The sequence below is a fragment of the Camelus dromedarius genome, chromosome 8 (assembly GCF_036321535.1).
Source record: "Camelus dromedarius isolate mCamDro1 chromosome 8, mCamDro1.pat, whole genome shotgun sequence".
NCBI lineage: Eukaryota > Metazoa > Chordata > Mammalia > Artiodactyla > Camelidae > Camelus > Camelus dromedarius.
In genome coordinates this window covers 67,329,830-67,351,476 of record NC_087443.1, presented here as the reverse complement: position 1 = coordinate 67,351,476, position 21,647 = coordinate 67,329,830, and the positions used below count along the sequence as shown (strand labels likewise).

The 21,647-nt window shown below is 44.1% G+C and overlaps 1 protein-coding gene across 2 annotated transcripts in view; it reads right to left on the bottom strand.

The window, feature by feature from the left end:
* The window catches only part of ACSL5 (acyl-CoA synthetase long chain family member 5), a 65,404-nt gene that overhangs the window by 15,071 nt on the left and 28,686 nt on the right, over positions 1-21,647 (bottom strand). For both annotated transcript variants that reach the window (XM_064488409.1, XM_010983251.3), the window contains exons 2-6: positions 9,342-9,529; positions 6,267-6,375; positions 2,211-2,275; positions 1,988-2,089; positions 40-139 (exon numbers count right to left, since the gene is read on the bottom strand). In XM_064488409.1, the coding sequence (XP_064344479.1) occupies positions 40-139; positions 1,988-2,089; positions 2,211-2,275; positions 6,267-6,375; positions 9,342-9,497 (532 nt within the window). In that variant the 5' untranslated portion in view covers positions 9,498-9,529. The remainder of the gene's footprint in view (positions 1-39; positions 140-1,987; positions 2,090-2,210; positions 2,276-6,266; positions 6,376-9,341; positions 9,530-21,647) is intronic.

Genomic DNA, 21,647 nt, shown 5'->3' with positions numbered 1-21,647 from the left:
GAGCAAGAATCAAGTTAAAATGTAAGAGCAAAGTTTTACCCTTGTTGACAATGTGTATGACGGCTTCTGCTCCCAAGGTGTCATACAAGGGGACAACCACCATGGAGTACGTGTAACAAGCGAACTCGGAGATGACCCACTGTATGGAGAGAAGTTCAAGTAAGGACTAGAGCAAACTCTGAAGAGGAAAAGTATTAATCCCATCATTTAGTCAACAAAGGCTTATTTTGTGCTGTGTGTTTAAAAAAAAAAAATCACTGTAGTGCCCAAGGGACTGCCACTGCTGATACTATAAAATATAATTAAATAAAGGAGATAAGATAGGCAGAGAGAACTATAAAACAGAGGCAGAGGGTGATGAGTTGTATCAGTAAGAGTTATGGAGAGCGGCAGGGAGGCTGAAGGAGGCAGGGTCACTTTCGGGGTGGGGGGTAAGGCTCTCTGGGACCACTTTGGGAAAAGTGATGGAAATTGGGCAGGGCTTTGAAGGACTGGTAGGATTTCGTTATGGAGATGGAGACAGAGAAGGCATTCAAGGAAGAAGTGAATGAACAAGGTAGGACTGCATGACATCACTATGTCCACATCAGCAAGCATGAAGAGTGACAGGAAAAGAACTGGAAAGGTGGGTCAGGATCTGCTACCGGTGGATCTTAAATGTCAGTCTAGGGGTTTTGAACTGCATTCTCCCCTCCCCCCACAATTCATGTTGAAGCCCTACCCCAATGTGATTGTTTTTGTAGACAGTGCCTTTAAGGCGACATTAAGGTTAATTACCATAAGGGTGTTTGACTAATTGTAAGTCAGAAGGGCAGGGCCCTGATATAAGTGTTGTCCCTATAAGAAGAGGAAGAGACTCTGGGGATGACAGACAAAAGGTCTTGTGAGGACACAGCAAGAAGGTGGCTGTCTGCAAGCCAAGAAGAGAGGCCCCAGGAGAAACCAAACCTGTTGACACCTTGGCCTTGAACTTCCAGCCTCCAAAATTGTGAGAAAACACTTTTGTTTAAGCCACCAGTCTGTGGTATTAATAATACACTAGGTTTGGTGTTGAGTTCCTGAACTAGAGTCAAGGAAATCTCTTCTTACTGAGGGTGGGTGTAACAAAGAGGGAGTACGCAGATTCACCGAAAAGTGCAGCCAGTGCCCCCTCAGATTTTCGGTGAAGCAACTGGCTCGAGTGAACATATGTCACTCCACTATCCTGAAGCGTACAAAGACCTTCTCTGAGGATTCTGGGCCTAATGACTTAACTTGAACTTGGAGATGATAAACTTAATTCCAAGCACCTTAGTGTCTAAAATCTGCTTTCAATTCACTGGGGAAGATGGCTATGGCTGGTCTCAGGAGCAACGGAGGCCTTGGTTACTAGTTCAGGTACAACATGCAAGTTTCAATTCTTTTTTCTTTTTTTTTAAGTTAAAAAGAGTTACATTGCCTTCCTTTTTTTCTCTGCTTTCATTGAAGTATAGTCAGTTTACAATGTTGTGAAACTTAAATAACTGTGCCTTTATTTTTTGTGGGGGAGTAGTTAGGTTTATTTATTTTTTTAATGGAGGTACTGGGGATTAAACCCAGGACCTCTCGCATGCTAAGCACACACTCTACCACTGAGCTATACGGCTCCCCCCAACAAGTTTTAACTCTAATACAAATATATCCCTTTCCACATCATCCTCAAGGTCTCACTCACCAGTCCCTCATAGCTTCCTTACTTTCCTCATACGATAGGCCGGCTTAAATGACACACAACGGGAGACACGTAAGAGAAGTCCAGTCACCTAGCACGTAGCACTAGACATTCAACCAGGCATTAAAGAGGTCCTGAGCCATAACTCTCTCAAGGAGCAATATTTAAAGACTCTAAGGTCTTTAAATAGCTTTGATAAGTCATCAGCAAGCACCAGAGAGCTGGATTTGGGGTAGGGCATCAGATCTTTAGACTTAGCCCTGGCTCATTTCCTTGAGTTAATTTCAGTATGGTTACCTCTGGCCTATTCTGAGCAAAGATGCCAATAAACTGGTCTGGAGATGGCTTGTATCCTTTATGCAAGAGACAGGAGCCCAGGTACTCTGCTCGATCAGACACCTACGCAAGAGAGAGGAAGAGAGAGGAAAAAAAGAAGCAGTCAAGACCCCCAAACAGACCAAATTAGCTCAGGATACCACGTTAACAAAAGACTCTCTCCAAAATCATGGGTCTGACTTACCTGTTTGTAGGACAGCCATCTGTAGGGCTGGTTTGGTTTTCTATATCCCAAGCAAGGCCCATTGTCTAGAAACATAACATTAAAAGAAAATCAGCTCCAGTCACAATGTTTTTGGACTAGAGAAGGTAAGAGACGGTTGACAAGACACAAAGGATAAATCCAGTGAGAATGTGAGCTTCTCTCATGTGCCAAGGAAATTCAAAGACAGTAAGTACTCAGTTCTCAAAGGCAGAGCCTTGTAAACTGCACTTGAAACATTTAGGAAATTCTACAAAACAGGGGTGGTTCCATGGTGGAATGTGTCACCTCCACGGTAACAAGCCTTTGGAGAAACGCACACATGTGGACTAGCCCACGTGATATGAACAAGCAAAAGTCCAGTGAACACAAACAGCCTGTACTGGATAATCTTGGATCAAACTTCCCTACAATAAAAGACACATACGCTCAGAAAAATTTAAGAAAAAAATCAAAACACAAGTCATCAATAATCTCATCACATAAATACCATTATTAGCACTGATATTTCTTTTCACACTCCTTTTGCATAGCTTTGCAGGATTATGTTCATTTCACAGATATATTTTGGTCTCCAGCTTCCATCCCCTGTTTGATATAAACACTCCCTTGTTATTATTTCTTCTCTGCGGAGATTTTAATGGCCTCCTTATGGCCAATCAATGAAGGGCTTGACTGTAGCTGAATTTATCTCATCGTTGGCATTTAAGATTGCTTCCAAGATTGACATCTTAAATAATGCTATGACACATACTTTCAGGTTGACCATTTCAAACTTAGAACATTTCCTTAGAATAGAATATTTATTTCATCTAGAATGAAATGACTGGGTTGGGGAGGGCGGCAGGGGCTGGTTGGTCAGAACAGGTCAGGTTTTTGATACCTAGCGCCACACTGCTTGGTGGGGCAGTTGTGACAAATTGGCTTTTCTCCCAGTAGCAATCTATCAGGTCCTAGGCACTAAAGCAGTCCCTTTTTAAACATGTCTTCTGTTTTAAAAGCTACTGCTTTAGTCTATCAGCTATTAAAGTGGGACCTTTCCCCTTGTGTGTTCAGTTTTATTTACTCCCGTGAATCATCCAGTAACGTACTTTGCCCGTTCCTATGAAAGTGTCTTCTGAGACACTGAGACTCAAAGACCTACAAGAACACACACACATGAGCACACAGCACAGGTGCACACGGGTACACACACGTACATTTGCCTTCAATACTTTCACAGTGGTGTCTTACAGTTGACCGTAGAATTAAACTTCTGAACACCTAAGCTACTCAGCCTTATTTAGAATCAAAATGAGTCTGGGAATATCCACGTGCCAGAGTGAGAAGTAATCTCACCCACAGAAGCCACAGAAGTTATGGTATTAAGATAAGAAACAACCTTAACTGACTGCGAAGCCCCCACATCAAAGCCAGAATGAGGCTGAGTTATAAATAGAAAAGCCAAAGGGAAGGAAATTTTACACAGCGGATCTAGCCAAATTGCTGAGAGGAATTCAGGTCTGGCCGAAAGGAAGCATTCCATGAGAGGGTTACTAGGAATCCAGAGGCAAATAAGTGAACTTCCAGACTAAGGGACAGAGGAAAAAGGAAAGAAAGCAGGAAAGAGCTAGCCATTCTGATTAAAGGGATGTTTTTCAAAAAAAAAAAAAAAAAGAATGAGGAGGCTGTCCACAGGAAACATTAGTACTTTTTCTTTCTGCTGAAATAGCTCCATGAAAGCTCAAGAAGTCAAGTCTCAGGCTGAGACGTTCCCTGAAGCCAGGCAAGCTCTGTGGTCAGTGCCCCCAGCCACTGCTCCAGCCCAGAGCGCGTGCTGCTGGTGCTCTACCAATGGGATTGTTCGCAGTGACATTAATCACCGATGATGGTGACCATTTATGGAAGGCTTACTCTGTGCTAGGCACATTGACAGTAGTTACTGGGAAGACCCAATGAGTTAGCATCATGGTACTGAGAATCATGAAAGGCTGTGATGACCCCAGATTTAGTAAATGGCAGAGCTGATGAAGGTGGCAAAAACCCTATACCACATGCCCTTATCACTTCCCTGTTGATGTACATACTAGCAGAGGACCATGGCCAAGGAAGAGTCAAATAACTGGCCCAAAGGTGAACCACTGGAGTCTCATTAAACTCTGTGCCCTAATCAGCTTCCGTCTGATTAGCTGAAGTCCTGACCAGGCAACAGGCTAGCCTTTGATAAACTTATTCAACTTAGATCTCCTTCTGTATTAAGACGTGGCCGCCCACGAAGCGCCCACCCATGAACAACTGCTTGCAAAACTGGGGCCGTAAGCTGGGCTGAAACTCTGGCATGCAGAACCCCCGGAAAGCTTTGCTAAAACTCCATGTTCTGAGGTCAAACTATCCAGAATTCTGACTCAGTGAAACAAGGATCTATGATTAAACATGATCCACAGGTGATTCTCAACATAGACCATTTAGTGGGTAGGGGTTCAAGCTATAGTTTAGGGCTGAGGTAGTCAATCCTAGTTGTAAACAGAGGGGTCATTCTTCTACGGAAATAGCCAGGCTAGATTTCTCATGCCTGCTTACCCGAGAAGCCATTTTACTTTTATCTGTGCAGTTTTAGTTTAGTATTGAAAAGCCAATTTCTAAATGAAGTAGTGTCCTGTGTACTGCATATCACATGCTAAATGACTTGTTTCTAGTTATAATAGCAACACACACTGAAAGAAGAAAAGTTTATAAAGTGGGAAATCCCAAATAAAAATCTAGCACCTTAGCTGTGTACTACCTTAAGTTGCCAAATAAGTAAGGAAACTAATGATTGGTTTGGTTGTGGTTTGTTATTTGCCTGGAAGTCTAAGTAAGTGCTGACCTGGAACCAGAAATCCTGAGCGCAGTCCTCCCTGGAAACTTCAGACAGCTTTCTTTAAAACAAACCTTTTGTTGCCTGGGGAGCAACTACTTTTATAAAACACTTAGAGCTGACCTCAAACAGAACAATCCACTCGGACAGACGGACTTAGATTTCAGTGTCAGCTTCGACATTTTCTAGTTCTGTTACCTTCTGGAATGTTCCTGAACCTGTCTCTGTTTCCTCACTTTTAAAAATGGGGGTGATAACAACTAATCCCTAAGGGGTAGGGAAGATTAAGTAGACGATATATGTGTGGTATGATAGCCTGGTTAGTGATCGACAGGAGCTGGCGATTAAACACTGCCATGGTCGCAGTTAAAAGGCAGAAGGGGAGGGAGGGACAAGAAGTCACATAGGTAAACCTCTGCCTGGACAGGGTGTCACCCAAAAGATAAAAGTTATGGGGGGAGGGGTATAGCTCAGTGGTAGAGTGTGTGCTTAGCATGCATGAGGTCCTGGGTTCAATCCCCAGTACCTCCATCACAAAAAAATAGTTATAGGAGAGCTAAGTCCATCGATTTTAAAACAAAAATAGTGTACCTAACATTGTGTTCAGTGCTACAAGATAACAGTACCGAGGCTTGCTATGTTCCAGGTGAGCATACCGAAGGTCATGTGGTGAAGTTTCTAATAAAGACTGAAAGATAATTGCCGTCTATGATGCTAAGAGCAGTGGCAGGGCTAGTAGTGTGGGGCTGGGGGCAAGGGCAAGTGAGAAGCCAGGAGGCCCAAATGCTAATTCTGGCTCAGATTCTGTAAGGCAGGAAACTGCGTTTATGTAAAGCATGCTCCTAAACAAATACAACGTATTAATGAATTAATCACAGTATTTTCCTACTGTTGACTCTTTAACAACAGCTTGGCCGAGAATTTCTCCTTGTGTTAAGTGTGAGGAAAGATTCAGGGAGGCAAAGTGGTTTGTACAAAGTCACACAGCTGGAAAGAGAAGGACTGCGCTTCAAAGGCACGTCTACCCAGATTCCAGCACTCATCCTGATACTGGGCTCTCGTCCCCTCTGCTCTGTCTGTTGTGATTCTTCTCCGACCACCACATTCACACAGCTGGGGTTTTAGAAGTGAGACACGGAAGGGGAGGTATGGAACAAGACCCCGCCCTGGGCTTACAGGCAAGGTCAGACTGCCAGGCTTACCAGACACAGCAAGTCCTCTCTGGAAAAGTTCATACATTGTCTTGGCATCCGAGTAGTAGTAACGTATTAGGTCATTGTTTTTCTGGCAAGGACCTCTCCGTGCTCCTCCCTATGACACAAGATCAAGTTTAGGCAAGCCTGAGTCTTCCCCCACCCTTTCTAAATCCTTATGGATTGAATTGCAGCGACCAGAAATGGTGATGACCGTTGAGGTCACAGGGATGACCTCTTTAGTATTCAATCAGTTCTTTAAAATCTCAAATTTGTAGAATCTTCACATCAGAGAAACCCAGAGATTATCAGTTACATTTCTGGCAATCTCCTCCCAATTCCCTAGCTTCCCCCACAACCCCATACACATACAGAGGAGAGATAATATTATAACTAAATCCTTTTTTAAAAATCACATCAATTTTCAACATCTATCACATGCATACTATGTTCCAGGCACTGTGCAAAACTCTAGATGCCAAGTGAGTTAAGACAAAATCCCTATCCATGAGCACCTTGTAGATGAGAGATTTTGGAGCTGGGGTGGGGAAAGAAGGGAAAAACATGCAAATATAATACAGTGACGAAATGTTGCAATAAAAAAAAGTGTTTGGGGAGCTGAATGGAGCAATCAATTCTGTATCAAGTAGAAAGGCCATAGGGAAGAAATAATATCTCAATAGAGACTTTGAAGACAAGTAAGCACTTATCAAAAAAGGAAGCAGTCTGGTAGAGAGGAGGGAAAGGAAAACAATTCAGAGCGAAGGGACAGCCTGAATTAAGGCACAGAGAAAGCAACAAGGATTTACCGTACAGCACAGAGAATTATACCCAATATCTTATAATAGCCCAGAATGGACTACATAAAAGAAGTGGATCACTATGCTGTACACCAGAAACTAATGCAGTACTGTAAATCAACTGCACTTCAATTAAAAAAAATACAAGGCACAGAAGCAAGAAAACACATTGCAGAGTCTGGTGGGCAGTTTAAGAACAGGGTATCTGAGAAAGAGGGAGTCGCCGAGGATACGTCTAGAAATGTCAGCTGGAACTACAGGACCAGGCTCTGACGCAGATCCTGGGGCAACCAGAGGAGCTGCAGGCACGGTCCCACCCTCATGAGAGTTAGTTTAGAGGGAAGAGGCATCAATTAAACAAGCATTCAAAAATGTACATTACTACCGAGATAAGGGCTATAAAAGTACAAGGTCACACACGAGGCTGTAACAAGAGATGTGACCTCATCTACAGCATCAGACAGGATTTCCATGAGCTGTCGCATTACAAGTCAAGGTGTCAAAAATAAAATTCTTTTTTGTAGGAAAGGAAGACGGGGTCTTGCTGCCTGTTTACACAGACCGAGGAAGCAGGAAGAATGAAAGATGATTTGACTCAACTTTAGGCAACTGGGTAAGGAGAGAGGCATTTACCTGAGATAGAGCAGGAGGGGAAACATGGAAGGGTGTGTGTGTGTGTGCATGCGTGTAAGGGAGAAGATGCACAATGAAAAGGTGTGTTGAGCCTGAGGTACTTGAGTGTCGCTGAGATGAACCGGAACTCGGGGAGAGGTGAGGACTAGAAAGTCAGATTTGGGACTCAGCGCCTTTTAGGTGCACTTTCACGTCATGGGAGAGGGGGCGCCTTCTCAGCTGTGAGACTATGAAAGCAGGGATTGGCAGACCATAATCTGGGGCCATATATGGCTTGTCACTTACTTTCATTTAAAAAAAAAGCTGTAAGGGAACACAGCCATATGCATTCATTTACATAGTTTCTGGTGCTTTCCCACTGTGACAGCAGAGTGGAGTAGTTGCAACAGAACCCACGTGGTCTGCAAAGCTTAAACTCTTCACTGTCTGGCCTTTACAGAACATGTCTGTCAACCCGTACGTTAGAGGAATCAAGAGATGGTGAGATTGAAACCGTAGGATGAGGAGAGGAAAGGACCTAAGTGACGAAGACAGACTGTCTTGGAATTAGGAAGAAATCTCATTGATGGATATTAAAGGCAAAAGGAGAAGTTTCAAGGAAGATGGTGTGTCAAATCCATTGAGAGGAAGGCTGAAGGGGAAATCCTTAAATTTAGAAGTGAGATTATGAGTGACTCAGAGAAGTTCAGGGAGACGGTAGGCGTAAAGGTCAGACCTCAGCGGGTCGGAAGTCAGAAGGGGAAATCAACAAGCAGACCACTCTGAAAGACTGGGTGTGAAAGGGACGACTGAAGGAGAGGTGGCCTGAAGCAGCAGGGTCCACAGGACGTGAAGATGCTGATGAACATCTTCCAGATAAAAGGGAAGGTGGTGGAGGGTGGAGGTAACTTGGAGTGAGATTCCAGAGCAGAGGAACGAAATTTGTAAAAAGATCAGAGCGGGGTTAGCTTTACAAAGGAACAGTAACTTTTTTTTTTCTCTGAGAAGGACTGAAGATGCAAAATGATGGGAGAACATTCTTGGAGCTTTCCCTTGGCTCAGGGATATAGGGAGCTGTGTGATTGCCGAAAAGTCAGGGAAATTGAGGGGAGAAGCCCAGTTCAAGGTCTGTCAGTTTTAAGGGTAAGTGTTAACTCAAAGCTGGAATTTAATGCAATCACTTCTTTACTGTTCTCAGACACTGACCACCCAATCAGTGTTCTCTTGTCCCCAGAGTACTGACTCTATCATTCTAGATATGGGTCAGCAAACTTTTTCTGTAAAGGGCTAGATCGTAAATACTTCAGGCTTTGTGGAATACATATGATCTGTCCCTCTTTTAAAAATTTTTTTTTACATATCCCTTTAAAACTGTAAAAAACATTCTTGGCTTGCTACTCATACAAAAAAAGATGGATTTTGCCTGTGGGCTGTAGTCTGCCAACCCCAGATCTGGATTACTGGCATCATAAAACCTAACAACGGTTTCAACTTTATTACAAAGGAAAACGTGCCATTACAAGAAGTTTAAACTTGTAAATTTTCTGGGTTTTGCTAACCCAAAAAAGCTTACTTTCCCACCACACTACACCCAGTTAATCTAAGGTCTTGAATGACAGCGTGTGTTCTTCAATCAAAGCTGACACACTGAAAGGCTGATTAGTTAAGTTACCTCGATTCCCACCGACTGGTTGTTCAGATCCACAAGCGGCAAGACTGGCTGAGGTCTGTTGATTAGCCACAGGAAGATGGCAGCTCCAAAGGTCAGGATGCAGAGCAGTGCCGGGGTTGGAAGTGGGGAAAACAAGAAGTTAAAAATAAAAAGCATCTTTGTGAATGGCAGCAGCAGTAAATTCAGACCTTAAAAAAAGAAAAAAAAAAAGAAGGAAAGAAAAAGTTAAGAGGAAATGGCCATATTTTTTTTCTCAGTAACTCTATGTTTACAGAACACACACACACACACACACAGCCTCTAACCCTCCAAACAGCCAGGGTTGAACCTCTCTAGCAGCCAAACTCCCCCCACTGTTTACCTTAGCAATATCGAAAATAGTAGAATGCATTCTCCACCTCTGCTGCTTGAATGTCCTCCCACAAGGCGGAAAGGATCAAAGGAAACATGTTAATCATTTCCCAGGTAATTTTGAGAAACGACTACCCTTTCATTTTTGGCTCACGAAGCCTAGAAGAAGCCCTCTGGACCCGACACAGGCGGGTAGTCAGAGGAGGATGCTCCAGAGAGCTCCCCCTGCCCTGGAGGACCAAGGGCCATGAAGGACCCTTACAGCTGGATTTCCATAGTGTAAACCGGAGGGGGGAACCTCTCGAGAGGTGACACCACAGATCTTAGAAATCAAGCATTCTGTGTGAAGGACACTTTCTGCTGACCAGCTATGCCTTGCTTATTGCTTATTGCCTTCTTTTCTGAGCCATCAGGAGGGTCTCAGAGATCAGCAGCATCACAACTTGCTATGGTCCAACGTCCTCTCCTCCAGAGACATGGAGGAACCATTCTTATTGGAGGCAACCTTTGCCAGGTGTACAGCAACAATGCTGGAGAATGGGCCCAGCACACGGTAGCAGGTGAGCACTGAAGATTTAGGCCAGGAAGAGATCGCAAGGAACCAAAAGAAACAAGGTCCTCCCCCGGCCCCCCCCCTTAGCTTTTCTTGTAGTTTCCAGCCAAGCTGAGCTTCAAACTACTCTAAGAGGAGGGACGAACATTTGGGCAGGTCCTAGGAACTTACTCTCGCTGAAGCCATCTCTCCCAGCTCTGCCCTCACAACTTTCAGATTTGATTAGGGCAGTAACAGCAGCACACACATGGGTGTTTACGTGGATTATCTAATTTAACTCAACCAATGTCCCGCAGTAGCGTTTTACAGACAAGAAAATAGAAACTCCCAGAAATAAAGTGACTTGTCCAAGGTTGGTCACCATCTCCCACTGCTGCTTCCCTATTAAAATCTACAAAGCCACAGCTCATTTTTACCTTATAGAATCGAGCCACAGAGTTTAAGGAGCCTGAATTTGTCTGGCCCCTTACAGGTGACAGCAAAGGAAGTTCAGAATTTGTATTCTGTAAAGTTTACTGCAGGGCTCCATAGAACAATATCACAGAGATAAAGCCAAACACTCCCACTGATTCAAAATCAGGAGAGCCAGGTGAGTCCAATGAAAGGTTTTATCAGATCAAGACCGCAGTTACCCTTAGAGCTTTGGGGCAGCTGACACTCGCTAGCACCTGGAGCTTTCTCCATTAAGGGAAACAGTTCATTCCACTCTAATAAAGGCCATAAGGCCTAGAAATTTTCCATGGGAGCAGGAGTAGTCACAGGAAATCCTGAGTCACTTGAATCATTTTTCTGCCCCTCTGATGGTTTATTACCTGAATTTGGTCCCTTCCCATTTTATGGAAGAAAACAACTTCCGGAGACTGGGATGACTGTCCCCAGCTCCTTGGTTTCTTCCACATTGTGTTGAAGGGAAGATAAAAACAAAAGCCCGGCCCCACAGGTGCTAGGTTACCTAACAATGAGCGCTATTGTGACCACCTGCCAAGATTCTGAGAGCTGAGCTTTTTGGAATCCGGCCTTACCTGGACTGGCAGGAGAAGTGGCAGTTCAGGAGGCAAAACATGCTCAAAAGCCAGCCAGGCATGACGCCGTTCTAAGGCCAGCCACCCAACCCAGACTGAGAAGCGGGCCGCCCGGGGAAACTTGCAAAATTGACAGAATGTGTAGGAGGGCCAGACGGAGGAGAAACTGGCTTTGTGCTGTTCCGTCTCTGCCCGCCACCAATGAGATACTGCCAGGGGTCTGGTAGCATCCTAGGATCCAGGATGCTTCTCTCTGCCCTCACCCCACCTTCAAATAAGAGATTCTTACCTGCAGCCCCTTCTCAGCTGGGAGAACAAATTGTGGCACTGAGAACTTTTGCCCTGTCCTTACACGTGGCAGATTTTATATTTTAATGGAAAACTAAATGGGAGACTTTGCAAACAATGTCTTCAGAAGAAGGTCTAAAGGTGAAATGTGTGTTGAGATGTGGCCGTGTGGGTGGGGGAGGAGGGAGGGTGAATTGCCTGGCAGGTAACACAAAGGGAAGAGAGAGAGAAAGCCCAGGACCAGCTTCTAGGTGGCACCTGCAGTCCAGCCCGGCCTATTGTTACGATGTTATGATGTTATGTGAGCCTGGGATCACCAGACGGTCAGATTTTTTTTTCTCCCTAGAAAACCTGGAACACTGGATTTTTATGAAACCTCAGTAACTATTGGTTCAAGTAATGAGAGTCTGGTATGGGATAGACAAAAACATATCTGGTTTAATCTGGACCGTGCTTGGCCAATTCTTGAGCATTCCTTTTAGACATATTCCTTCCTACTGCCCACAAATGGGATGAGCCTGTCCACTTCACCTCAAACAAGGGAGCTATTCACGAATGCCAAGGCCACGGCTTCAAGAGAATGAAAGCACCTTGCCCAAATTGACAGGGGATTTTATTTGCAGGAAACACCGAACGACATACCTATTTGTCACCTGAAATCGCTTACCCACTTTGCTGTTGCTGACCAGGTATCCAGTCCGAATAGGATATACACGGAATTTCAGAGACTTCCTCCCTGCCTCCCCATGTTTTTTTTTTTTTAATTGAGGTACCATTCACATAACATAGAATTAACCATTTTAAAACCTACAACTTAGCAACATTTAATACATTCACAGTGTTGTGCAACCACCGTCTCTGGTTATTTCCAAAACATTTTCATCACCCCAAAATGGAAACCATGTACCTATTAAGCAGTCACTCCCACTCTCTCCTCCACCTCACCCCTGGCAACCACTAATGTACTTTCTGATTCTATGTATTTACCAATTCTGAATATTTCATATCGGTAGAATCACATAATAAGTGACACTTTTGTGTCTGACTTCTTTCACTCAGCATAATGTTTTTAAGGTTTATCCATGTTCAAGCGTGGACTGGGGCTTCATTCCTTCTTCTGGCTGAATGATACTCCGTTGTACGGATAGACCACATTTTGCTGATTCATTCATCGGCTGATATTCGGGTTGTTTCTGCCTTTTGGCTATGGTTAATAGTGCTGTGAACACTTGTGTACAGACTTTGTCTGAATACTTATTTTCAATTCTTTGGGAGTAAATGCCTAGTAGTGGAATTGTTGGGTCATATGGTAATTTTACATTTAAATTTGTGAAAAGCCATCAAACTGTTTTCCACGCTGGCTGGATCATTTTACGTGCTGATGAGCAACAGAGGATTCTGATATCTTTACCTCTTTACTTCACTTGCTATTGCTTCTTTTTTTGATAACAGCCATTCTAATGGGTGTGACATGTCATCTCATTTTGGTTTTGATTTTGCATTTCCCCAATGACTAATGATGTTGAGCATCTTTTCATGTGCTTTTTGGCTATTTCTATTTCTTCTGTGACAAAATGTCTATGGAAGTTCTGTGTGGACTGGACTGGGAAGTTCTAATTATCATTCTAAACTTTAGAATCCATCAGCACTTCCAGATGTGTTCAAATAAACAAAGCCACCATCTTTTTCATCACATGTCTTGTGTCACTCAAATTCCAATTTTGGTTCATTTATTCCACAGAACCCCCTGCAAGCTGTTGGCGTGATGACATTTCCTCTTCTCTTAACATCACTCCCAGTTGGGAAAGAAGAGAGTAGGGAGGGGTGCAATTGTGGTAAAGAAAAGAGGAAAGAGAGTTCTGTCAGGTTGTTTGTGGGAGTTCCTGTCTGAGGTCATCTACAGATGGCTAAACAAGCCACAGGATGGCCCCCAGTGGAAAGCTGCCTCCACTTTCTGATATGGTAATAGTGCCATCCCTCAACTCCATAGCCCAGGATGCCCATCTGTCCTCAGCCCTTCCCCCAGTTCACTCCAGGGCCGCCCTCCCTCCCTCCATGGTATGGATGGCCATAGCCAACATCACTCATCTGGCTCCTAACATGTTTAATTCCCAAGCTAGCTGAACACCCTCTGCCTCCATATTTGGTTGAAAGCTTCTAGGACCAGCCTTGGTATCTAGGTTATGACCACCCCATCTTTGGCTTTGAAGATTTAGGACAGCATGTCTTCATTAAATCTCTTTTTCTTCAGATAAAGTCCCTCAATGACCCCCTTCTATTTTAGTGTTCAAGTTTTTGGTCAACTGTCTTTGTTGCTATGAATCTTTCAGAATAAACCTATAACTGATAAATAATTTTTCTTTTGAAAACCTTTCATCTAAAAGATTTTATTTTTCATACACGGATTCTGCTTTTCAACCACAAGTCCACTCCCATCTAAGCGTCTCTGTAGTTGCTCCTCTTTTTGCCTGAAACCCTGCTCCCCAGGTCTGTAACGGTTGTGTGTTGCTCATGGGTCAGATCTCAAGCCAGATATCATTTTCCTCAGAGGCTCTCTCTAATCACCCTGTTTGCTATGGCCCTTTTCACCTCAATCACCACCACGGATCTGCCTTCTCTTCTCCACGTTCACTGTCTGAAATAGTGCTGGTCCCTTATCGTCCATTGCCTCTCGGGAACTGATGTTTTAATTGGAACAGGGGTTTTTGTTTTGTTCGCTGCTATGTCTGTAATTCCTGCTCCATGCCTGGCACATCGTAAACGTTCAATGAGTGGTTGTTGAATAAATGACCAGTTTTCTCATTCAGAATTATCTGTTCGGAGGGGAGAGTATAGCTCAGTGGTAGAGCACATACTTAGCATGCATGAGGTCCTGGGTTCAATCCCCAGGACCTCCTTTAAAAATAAGTACATTTTTTTTTTAAAAAAAGAATGATCTGTTCTAAATAATCTCAGCTGAACCCATTTTTCCCTTAGTAAAACTCTCCCACCCCCAAACTCCCCAAAGCCACTTTGGACACTGAGGTAGGGCCTTCCAATCAGTGTTTTGGCAAGGTATGGGGTTAGGGAGGATGGAAGGTGAAAGGATGTATTTCTAACACACGTCAAAAACCAGTCAGGATCAGTCTGCTCCTCCAAGCTTGGAGGAATCAACAGGATGGATCTTACCAAACAAAGTCATCCATAGTGGTAAGTGGGCAAAAAGTCCAGCCTAGAAATACATAATTCTGTTACCCTGGGTCTCTGGAATTCAAAGGACAATAAGACAAATTATCTTTGCTTTTAGGCTTGAAGAACTAATTACTTTCTATGCAATAATGAGATTTATTGCAATTATAAGCTTTTTTAAAAAAAAATCTGCCTTCTAGAAAATGGCACACTCATTTGGATTTAATTGGTTTCTCTGTTCTCTTGCAAGTATGGGCTCATTTTGTGGTGATAGAAAGCTCATTAAACGGGAGACCAGGGTCCCCAAGTTCTTACACCCAATTAGTTAATTTACTCTTCCATACTGAATTACCTACTTTCTCCTAGAGACTGTCTCACAAGTCTTCACATCTCTTAATGACTCCAAAGGGTCCTGGTGTTATTTAGGAGGCTGTAAATGAAAGCTTTGCTTTCTTGGTTGGGCTTTAAATTCTAACCCAGCCTCCACTGTTATTTTCCCTAAATTTCTGCCACCCTCAACTTAGGAGGTCTCCACTTCATTCCTTAAATGCATAGTTAGTATATATAGACAAATCCCAAAGTAACGGCAGAAGGTCAACGGGACACCACACACCAATAGCTTCATGAGCGCACCTGGAAGGGTCTGACAACCTCTTCCTTAAAATTGCAATCAGCATGAACCAGATACGTGTTCTACTGCAGGATCTTTTGTCCAATTTCCTCAGAGCCCCAGAGCTAAGGAGTTTTCACCTTTTCTTACACTGGTTTACTCTTCTGCAGCAAATGTCATTTTTCTCCACTAAGAAATAAAAAATAACGTGATGTCAGACAACAATCTGTTTTGCAAAACTTAGTCAGAAAAAAGGCTGAAATGGAAAAGCACTGATTCCTAAGGAAGGTAAATCTCAGCTACCCACACTACTCTAAATGATTCAAAGATCAAGAGGGCCAAAATTCTATTATACCCAAGATAAAATTTGTTGTCATAGTTGCTGTCATATTTCCCAATTAAAAAAAAAAAAAGCTGAGAGGGAAATTCTAAAAACCCTCTGAAGGAATAAAAGGCAATCAGAAACCATGAGACAGTTCAGTAAGGTGGCCAGTTACCAAATCAGTAGCCGGAAAGTCAACATTTTTCCTATATTTAATGCAAATAACTAATTTGAAAACAATGGAAAAGGTACTATTTACAACAGTATATCTAAGAATAAATGTGTAAAACCTACTTTTAAAAGGTTTAGATCTGAGGGCCACAAGAAGGCTTGAAAAATGGAGAGACATACTTGAAATAGTCAAGGGGTCCTCTCTCCCTAAATATACCTAGACATTAATGCAATCCTAATAAAGACCAACAAGATTTTACTGGGAACTAAAAAGTTAAAGCTCACCTTAAAAAATAAAACTTACAAAAATAGAATTTTTTAAAAAAAAAATAACAGAAATTGACTGGCAGAGAGGTAAACATTACCAAATTTGCTTATTCTGCAGCTCTGAAAGGTTTCTATTGGTCAACAGTGGATATATCTATGTAGTGAGATAATCCTGAAATACTCCAAGGGGTGCTATTATCATTTACTAACTTGGTCCAGTCCCAATCAAGATAGGTTTTTTCCCCCACTTACAATCAATGCGTTGTGACAACTGGCCAGCCCTTCAGAGAGAAAACCTAAAGCTAATTACTGTCTTATTCCTGCAACAAAAATATATTGAAGATGGATAAAAGACTAAATATAAAATACTGAAAACCATGAGAATATTTCAGGATTAAAAAGTATGGAAGAATTTTAAAAATAATCTTGGCATGGGGAAGACTCAAAACAGACACAAAACCTAAATGTTACGTAAGAAAAATGTTGGCAACCTGGATTACATAAAATTTAGAAAGATTTTTTTGCCCTGCAGAAAGATGCCAGAGACAAAGTCAAAGATAAACTGGAAAAGGTATCAAACCCAGACAGGCACAGAGCTCATTTCCTCAGTTGGAATGCTTAGAAGTCAGTGAAAAACCAAACACAACCCAGTCAAACAAAGGGCAAAAGGCATGACTAGAAAGTCCACAGCAAAACCAACAGGTTCCTTAAAAACAGGGAAGGGCATTCAACTTCACTTACGATTTTTAAAAATGAAAATTTAAGTGAAATACCTCTTTCCCATCTTTTAGCTTAGCAATGAGGAAACAGTGCAAAATGCACTGCTAATCCCAGAGACGTACATTTGGTGCAGACTCCTCAAGGGTGTGCCCATAACCTGCTACTACAATTTAAAATGTGTGCCCTCTTACCTAATGACTCTATGAGTAATTTATCCTATAGGAAGATATCAGATCAATAAAGTGCATCCCTTTAAGTGGCTGTGTGAGGCACGGATTAGGAATGCAGACTCTGAGCCAGACAACTTGCGCTCAGTCTCTGTCTGTGGTCAGCTTGTGACCTGGGATGGATAACTGATGTGTGGTTTCTCATCTGTGAAACAGCAATAACAGTATCTCCCTCATAAGGCTGTCACCATGGTGACGGGAGTTAATGTACCTGTAGGTGCTTAGAACAATGCCTGATGCGTAAAGGCTCAAATATTAGCTATTATGTTCATCATCATTAAATCTGTAGGGCTGTTGATAACTCCAGAGGCAGGGAAAGCCTTCTTTAATAGGAGAGTAACCAAATAAACGATAGCACTCCCACACAATGGAATTCTTGGCAGGTATTAAGGAGAAAAAAGCAAACCTGTATATACTGATAATGGAAAGAGCTATATGCTATTTTACCAAGTAGAAAGGGGGAAAAAAAACGCTTGGACAATATATGCGTTTGTGTTTCTGAAAGAACAATCTTCATCAGAAAAGACAGATGGAAGAGGAGAAATCATGAATGGATTTTTCCAGAAAGTTTTGAGTATTCAGCCATCAGCCAAAGGTAATTGAAGGCTTGACTGTATATTAATGGCATCATTTCAGATGCTGGGGCTACAGCCGTGAAATCCCGCCTTGTGGAACTGCATTTTATTGTCGAGTCTGACGACAAGCCTGAACAATAATTTAGACTACAGAACACTGTGGAATAAAAACTACAGGAGGGCAAGAGGACTGAGGGTAGAGCAGGGGGGTGAGTTTTGATCAGGGAGGTTAAAGTCGGTCTCATTGAGAAGGGAATGCTTGAGCGGGGTATCATTGAATCTGAAATATGAATTTTTTTAAAAAAGTAAAAACAAACAACTCCAAATTTTCCCATCTCCAACTCAGGCAGCTGACTTAGACACTTCCACCACCTTGGTTGGTGGCATTTCACGTGGCTACACCTGAGAACACAGCCTCTCCCACCACCAAAGCTACATTCCACATCACCAGCCTGTCTGGACAGCAGCTTGGGTGGTGGAAATGTTTTTCATTCATTCTCTTAGCAGATAAGAAACTGAAGGTGAAGGTTGGGTCACGGGGCCAAAGGGGACCCAAAAGTGTGTCTTTCAACATTCAGAATATATAAAACAGAGGCTGGTGTAAGCTCATGAACTGTGAGCCTGCAGATAACGTCCCAGCACTCTCCAGCACCGGGTGCTCAGGGTACTAGTTTGCATTAGCCTTTTCCACCAAGAAGGGCCAGGTTCCCAGGCCTGGTGGCTCTCCTCATCGCGGGGCCTGGCACCCAGCATACTCTGAAGACACACCCCGCGGGATGTCCCCAGGCAGATGGGAAAGGGCCTCCTTGTCACCTCCACAGGGTCACTCATGCAGGGCTAAGCAGGAAGACAGTATTACCAAAGGGGATCCCTGTTAAAACCCTGAAGGTGGTGAAGGAGTTATTTCCACAGCATGGAAAAATTCTGTGAGTGCTTAAGTAATTAAAACAGGAAAGCGATACTAAGCTCCCACATCTGGCTTTTTCCTAGCCCAGTTGCTAAGCTGCATCCAACAGTTCCAGTGCGTAAGGCGGCTGGCAGAGAGAGAGGGTGGGCTGGGCTTGCCGTCTGCAAACACACCATAAATAAATCCTCAGGGCTTCAATGTGTACCCACCAGTGATCTCTTCACTGCTGAATTGCACAGGGAAAGCTGTAGGAGTCAGATCAGCTCTTTCCCTGGGATCGGGTCTCGGGGGTTCCTGGGGCTCAGTGGACAACTTGGGCTGTGAGCATTCCCAGGCATAGGCTGTCTTAGCCCAGCACCAAGCCTGAGATACAGTGGGAACCCACTGAGTGCCAGTGAGTCACCCTCCCCTTTCGCTCACCCCTGGCACAAGTTCAGAGAACGGCAACTAGGGAGGGAAGTCTGGCAGAGGAAACAGTTTGCAAAATTCAGTCCCACCAGCAAAGTCACTGCCATGTGCTCTTATACACGAGGCGGGTGGAGGCAGGTGCTGAGCCCCCTCCGAAGTGCCACAGCCGGGGCCTCACGCCATGATGAGGGCAACGCCAAGCAGCCCAACCTGAACAAGGTCAAGGTTCCCTCACTCTGCAAGCATTGGAACATGTGAGCACTTACACATGCCAGGCAGTGCATGAGTGTGGGGAGAGCACACTCAGAGTTCACGGCCAGTTGCCTAGGCAGGAAACAAATGCTCTGTGGGATGCACTCTAGCTTTGAAAGCATCTGCTGGATTGGAGAAGTGTGTGTGGCAAGAGGTACATTTACCCCTGCACTTTAAATTTATGTATAATTAACTTTGAAGAAGGCAAACAAAGATCCTGGACTCAGTATTTGCCCAAAACTGTGCTGGGTGCAGACGGCCAAACACTTAAAAGACACAGCTCCTGCCTCTGGGGACATATGGGTCCATCAAACACTAAAATCACTTATAGAAGGATTCAGTGTGTGGGATGAGCTAATGAATCTGGAGAAGGGAGAGGCTAGTGTAGACTGGAGTGGATTAAGGCGGCTCTAAGGAGCACTAGGCCCTCAAGGATGTGTGGCCCTTGATTCCCTGACTTTATTGACAATAGACTCGTGTCCAGGGTCAGTCAAGGACGATCACTCCACCAATGAAGCCAACAGCTGATGATTGCAACCAACTATGACTGATTCCAACCAGGGTCACTGTCACCAAACCATCTTTCTCAATTGTTGTCTGTGTCTCTCCATCCACTTTTCCTCAGAGAGAACAGCCACCACACAAGGTTGGACAAACCTAAGTGTAAGAGAGGAGGAGGAATGCCCAGATGCAGGACGGGACGTGGAGTATGATTAGAGGCACCAAAGCGGGACATCTGGGGAGGGGAAATGGCGAAGAGGCGTGATGGAGGTAGAGGATCCATCTTTAGTTGAAAAGGGGAAGAAGAGTCTCCAAGAAGGCCAAATAAGAGAGCCCCTGGGCCCTGGTGTAGACACAGCACCAGTGGAGACATCCAGTTGATAAACACCAGGGAATCCTGGGGCGCCAGGCCTCGGCCAGTTGAGCTGGATGACATTTATCAAGAAAGCCCTCATTAAGTCATGCCAAAAGTCTCTCAACTCAGTCCATGAAGATAGCGTAGGATGGTTGCTGAGCCGCTCATAGGCTGGTGACAGACTATGACAAATTCCACTAATCTCAGGTGGACTTAGTCAACCTTGATCTACGACTGTGCTTCCAACGACTCACAGTCCAGCAGCTCTACCCTGAGGAAATCCTTGTCTCAGGAATCAACCCCAAAGACTCCCCAAGCCTACTGCTGACCAAGTGAATTATGAGAGAGCTGAGGTGGGGAGAACCAGTACCGGCCACTGGAGCTGATAAGACAGCCTGTATAAAGATAGGCTGGACAAAGGGCTAGGACCCCGTCACCCGTGCCGGGATAAAGACAGGGTGATGCAAGAAGCTGTGAAAGGGCGTTTCTGCAGAATGCAGAATCAGCTCTTGCACTACCTGGTCGGGCCAATGGTCAGGGATCACCAGATTCAACGTGCAAACAACAAGCTTTATTGCTAATAGTCTCATTTCTAGTGGCAAACCTTTAAGGCCATGGTCTTTCCAGATACCAGAGCAACAGCTCTACCACTTACCATGTGGCCCCAGGAATAGTCACCTAATATCACTGAGCATCAGTTCCCCTCAACTGCACACAAGAAGGGGCAGGTGATTATCCCAACTTAAAAGGGATGCTGTGGAGAGGACTTTCCATTCCTCTGTCTGGTACATGGGAAGTCCTCGGTGAAGACTGGCTCCCTTTTCCCTCTTCCACCTGCCTCAGTTCCTAACTCCTGTCATCCAGATGTTCTATTCTGAGACATCCCAAAAGAGAAGAGATGATCATGGTCTTCATGCTGTAACTGCCCTTCAACTCACACACAAAGGTCTTAACATCTCCCCCAAAGACGGAGGATACCATGGCCACAGCAGTACAAGGGCTGCCTGACCTCTCAAACTCCAAGGCTCGTATTTATCCAAAAAGCATGAATTAAGAGCCTGGGGAGTACCAGGCCCTGTGCCGGGGGAAGAACGAGAGAAGCCATTTCTGATCTCAGGATGCATGGTCACGTAGGGGAGAAACAGACCTGCATGCATTTATAGCAGAGTGAGGTTAAAGCAGTGATGGCTGACCTCAGGGCTGCTGGGGATACGTCACCCTAGCAGGGTGCCACCAGATACAAGAGTCACCTGAGGCCGCACCCCAAAGGAGGGTCAGTTCCTCTGCTTGCCAGTCCTATGAGACAGACAGAAACAGAAACCTCATTCCTGATTTCTAAAAAATTGCCAAATCCTGGTTTGGGAATTCACCTGCCTAAAAGTGGGAGGGTTTGGTTTGGTTTTTTGGGGTACAATTCACAGAACATAAAATTAATGATTTTAAAGTGAATGATTCAGTAGCATTTAGTACATTCACAATGTTGTGCAACCACCACCTCTATCTAGTTTCAAAATACTGCCACGACACCCCCAAGGAAACCCCCTACCCAGTAAGCAGTCACTGCCTCTTTCGTCTTTCCTCCCACACCCTGACAGCCACAGGTCGAGAG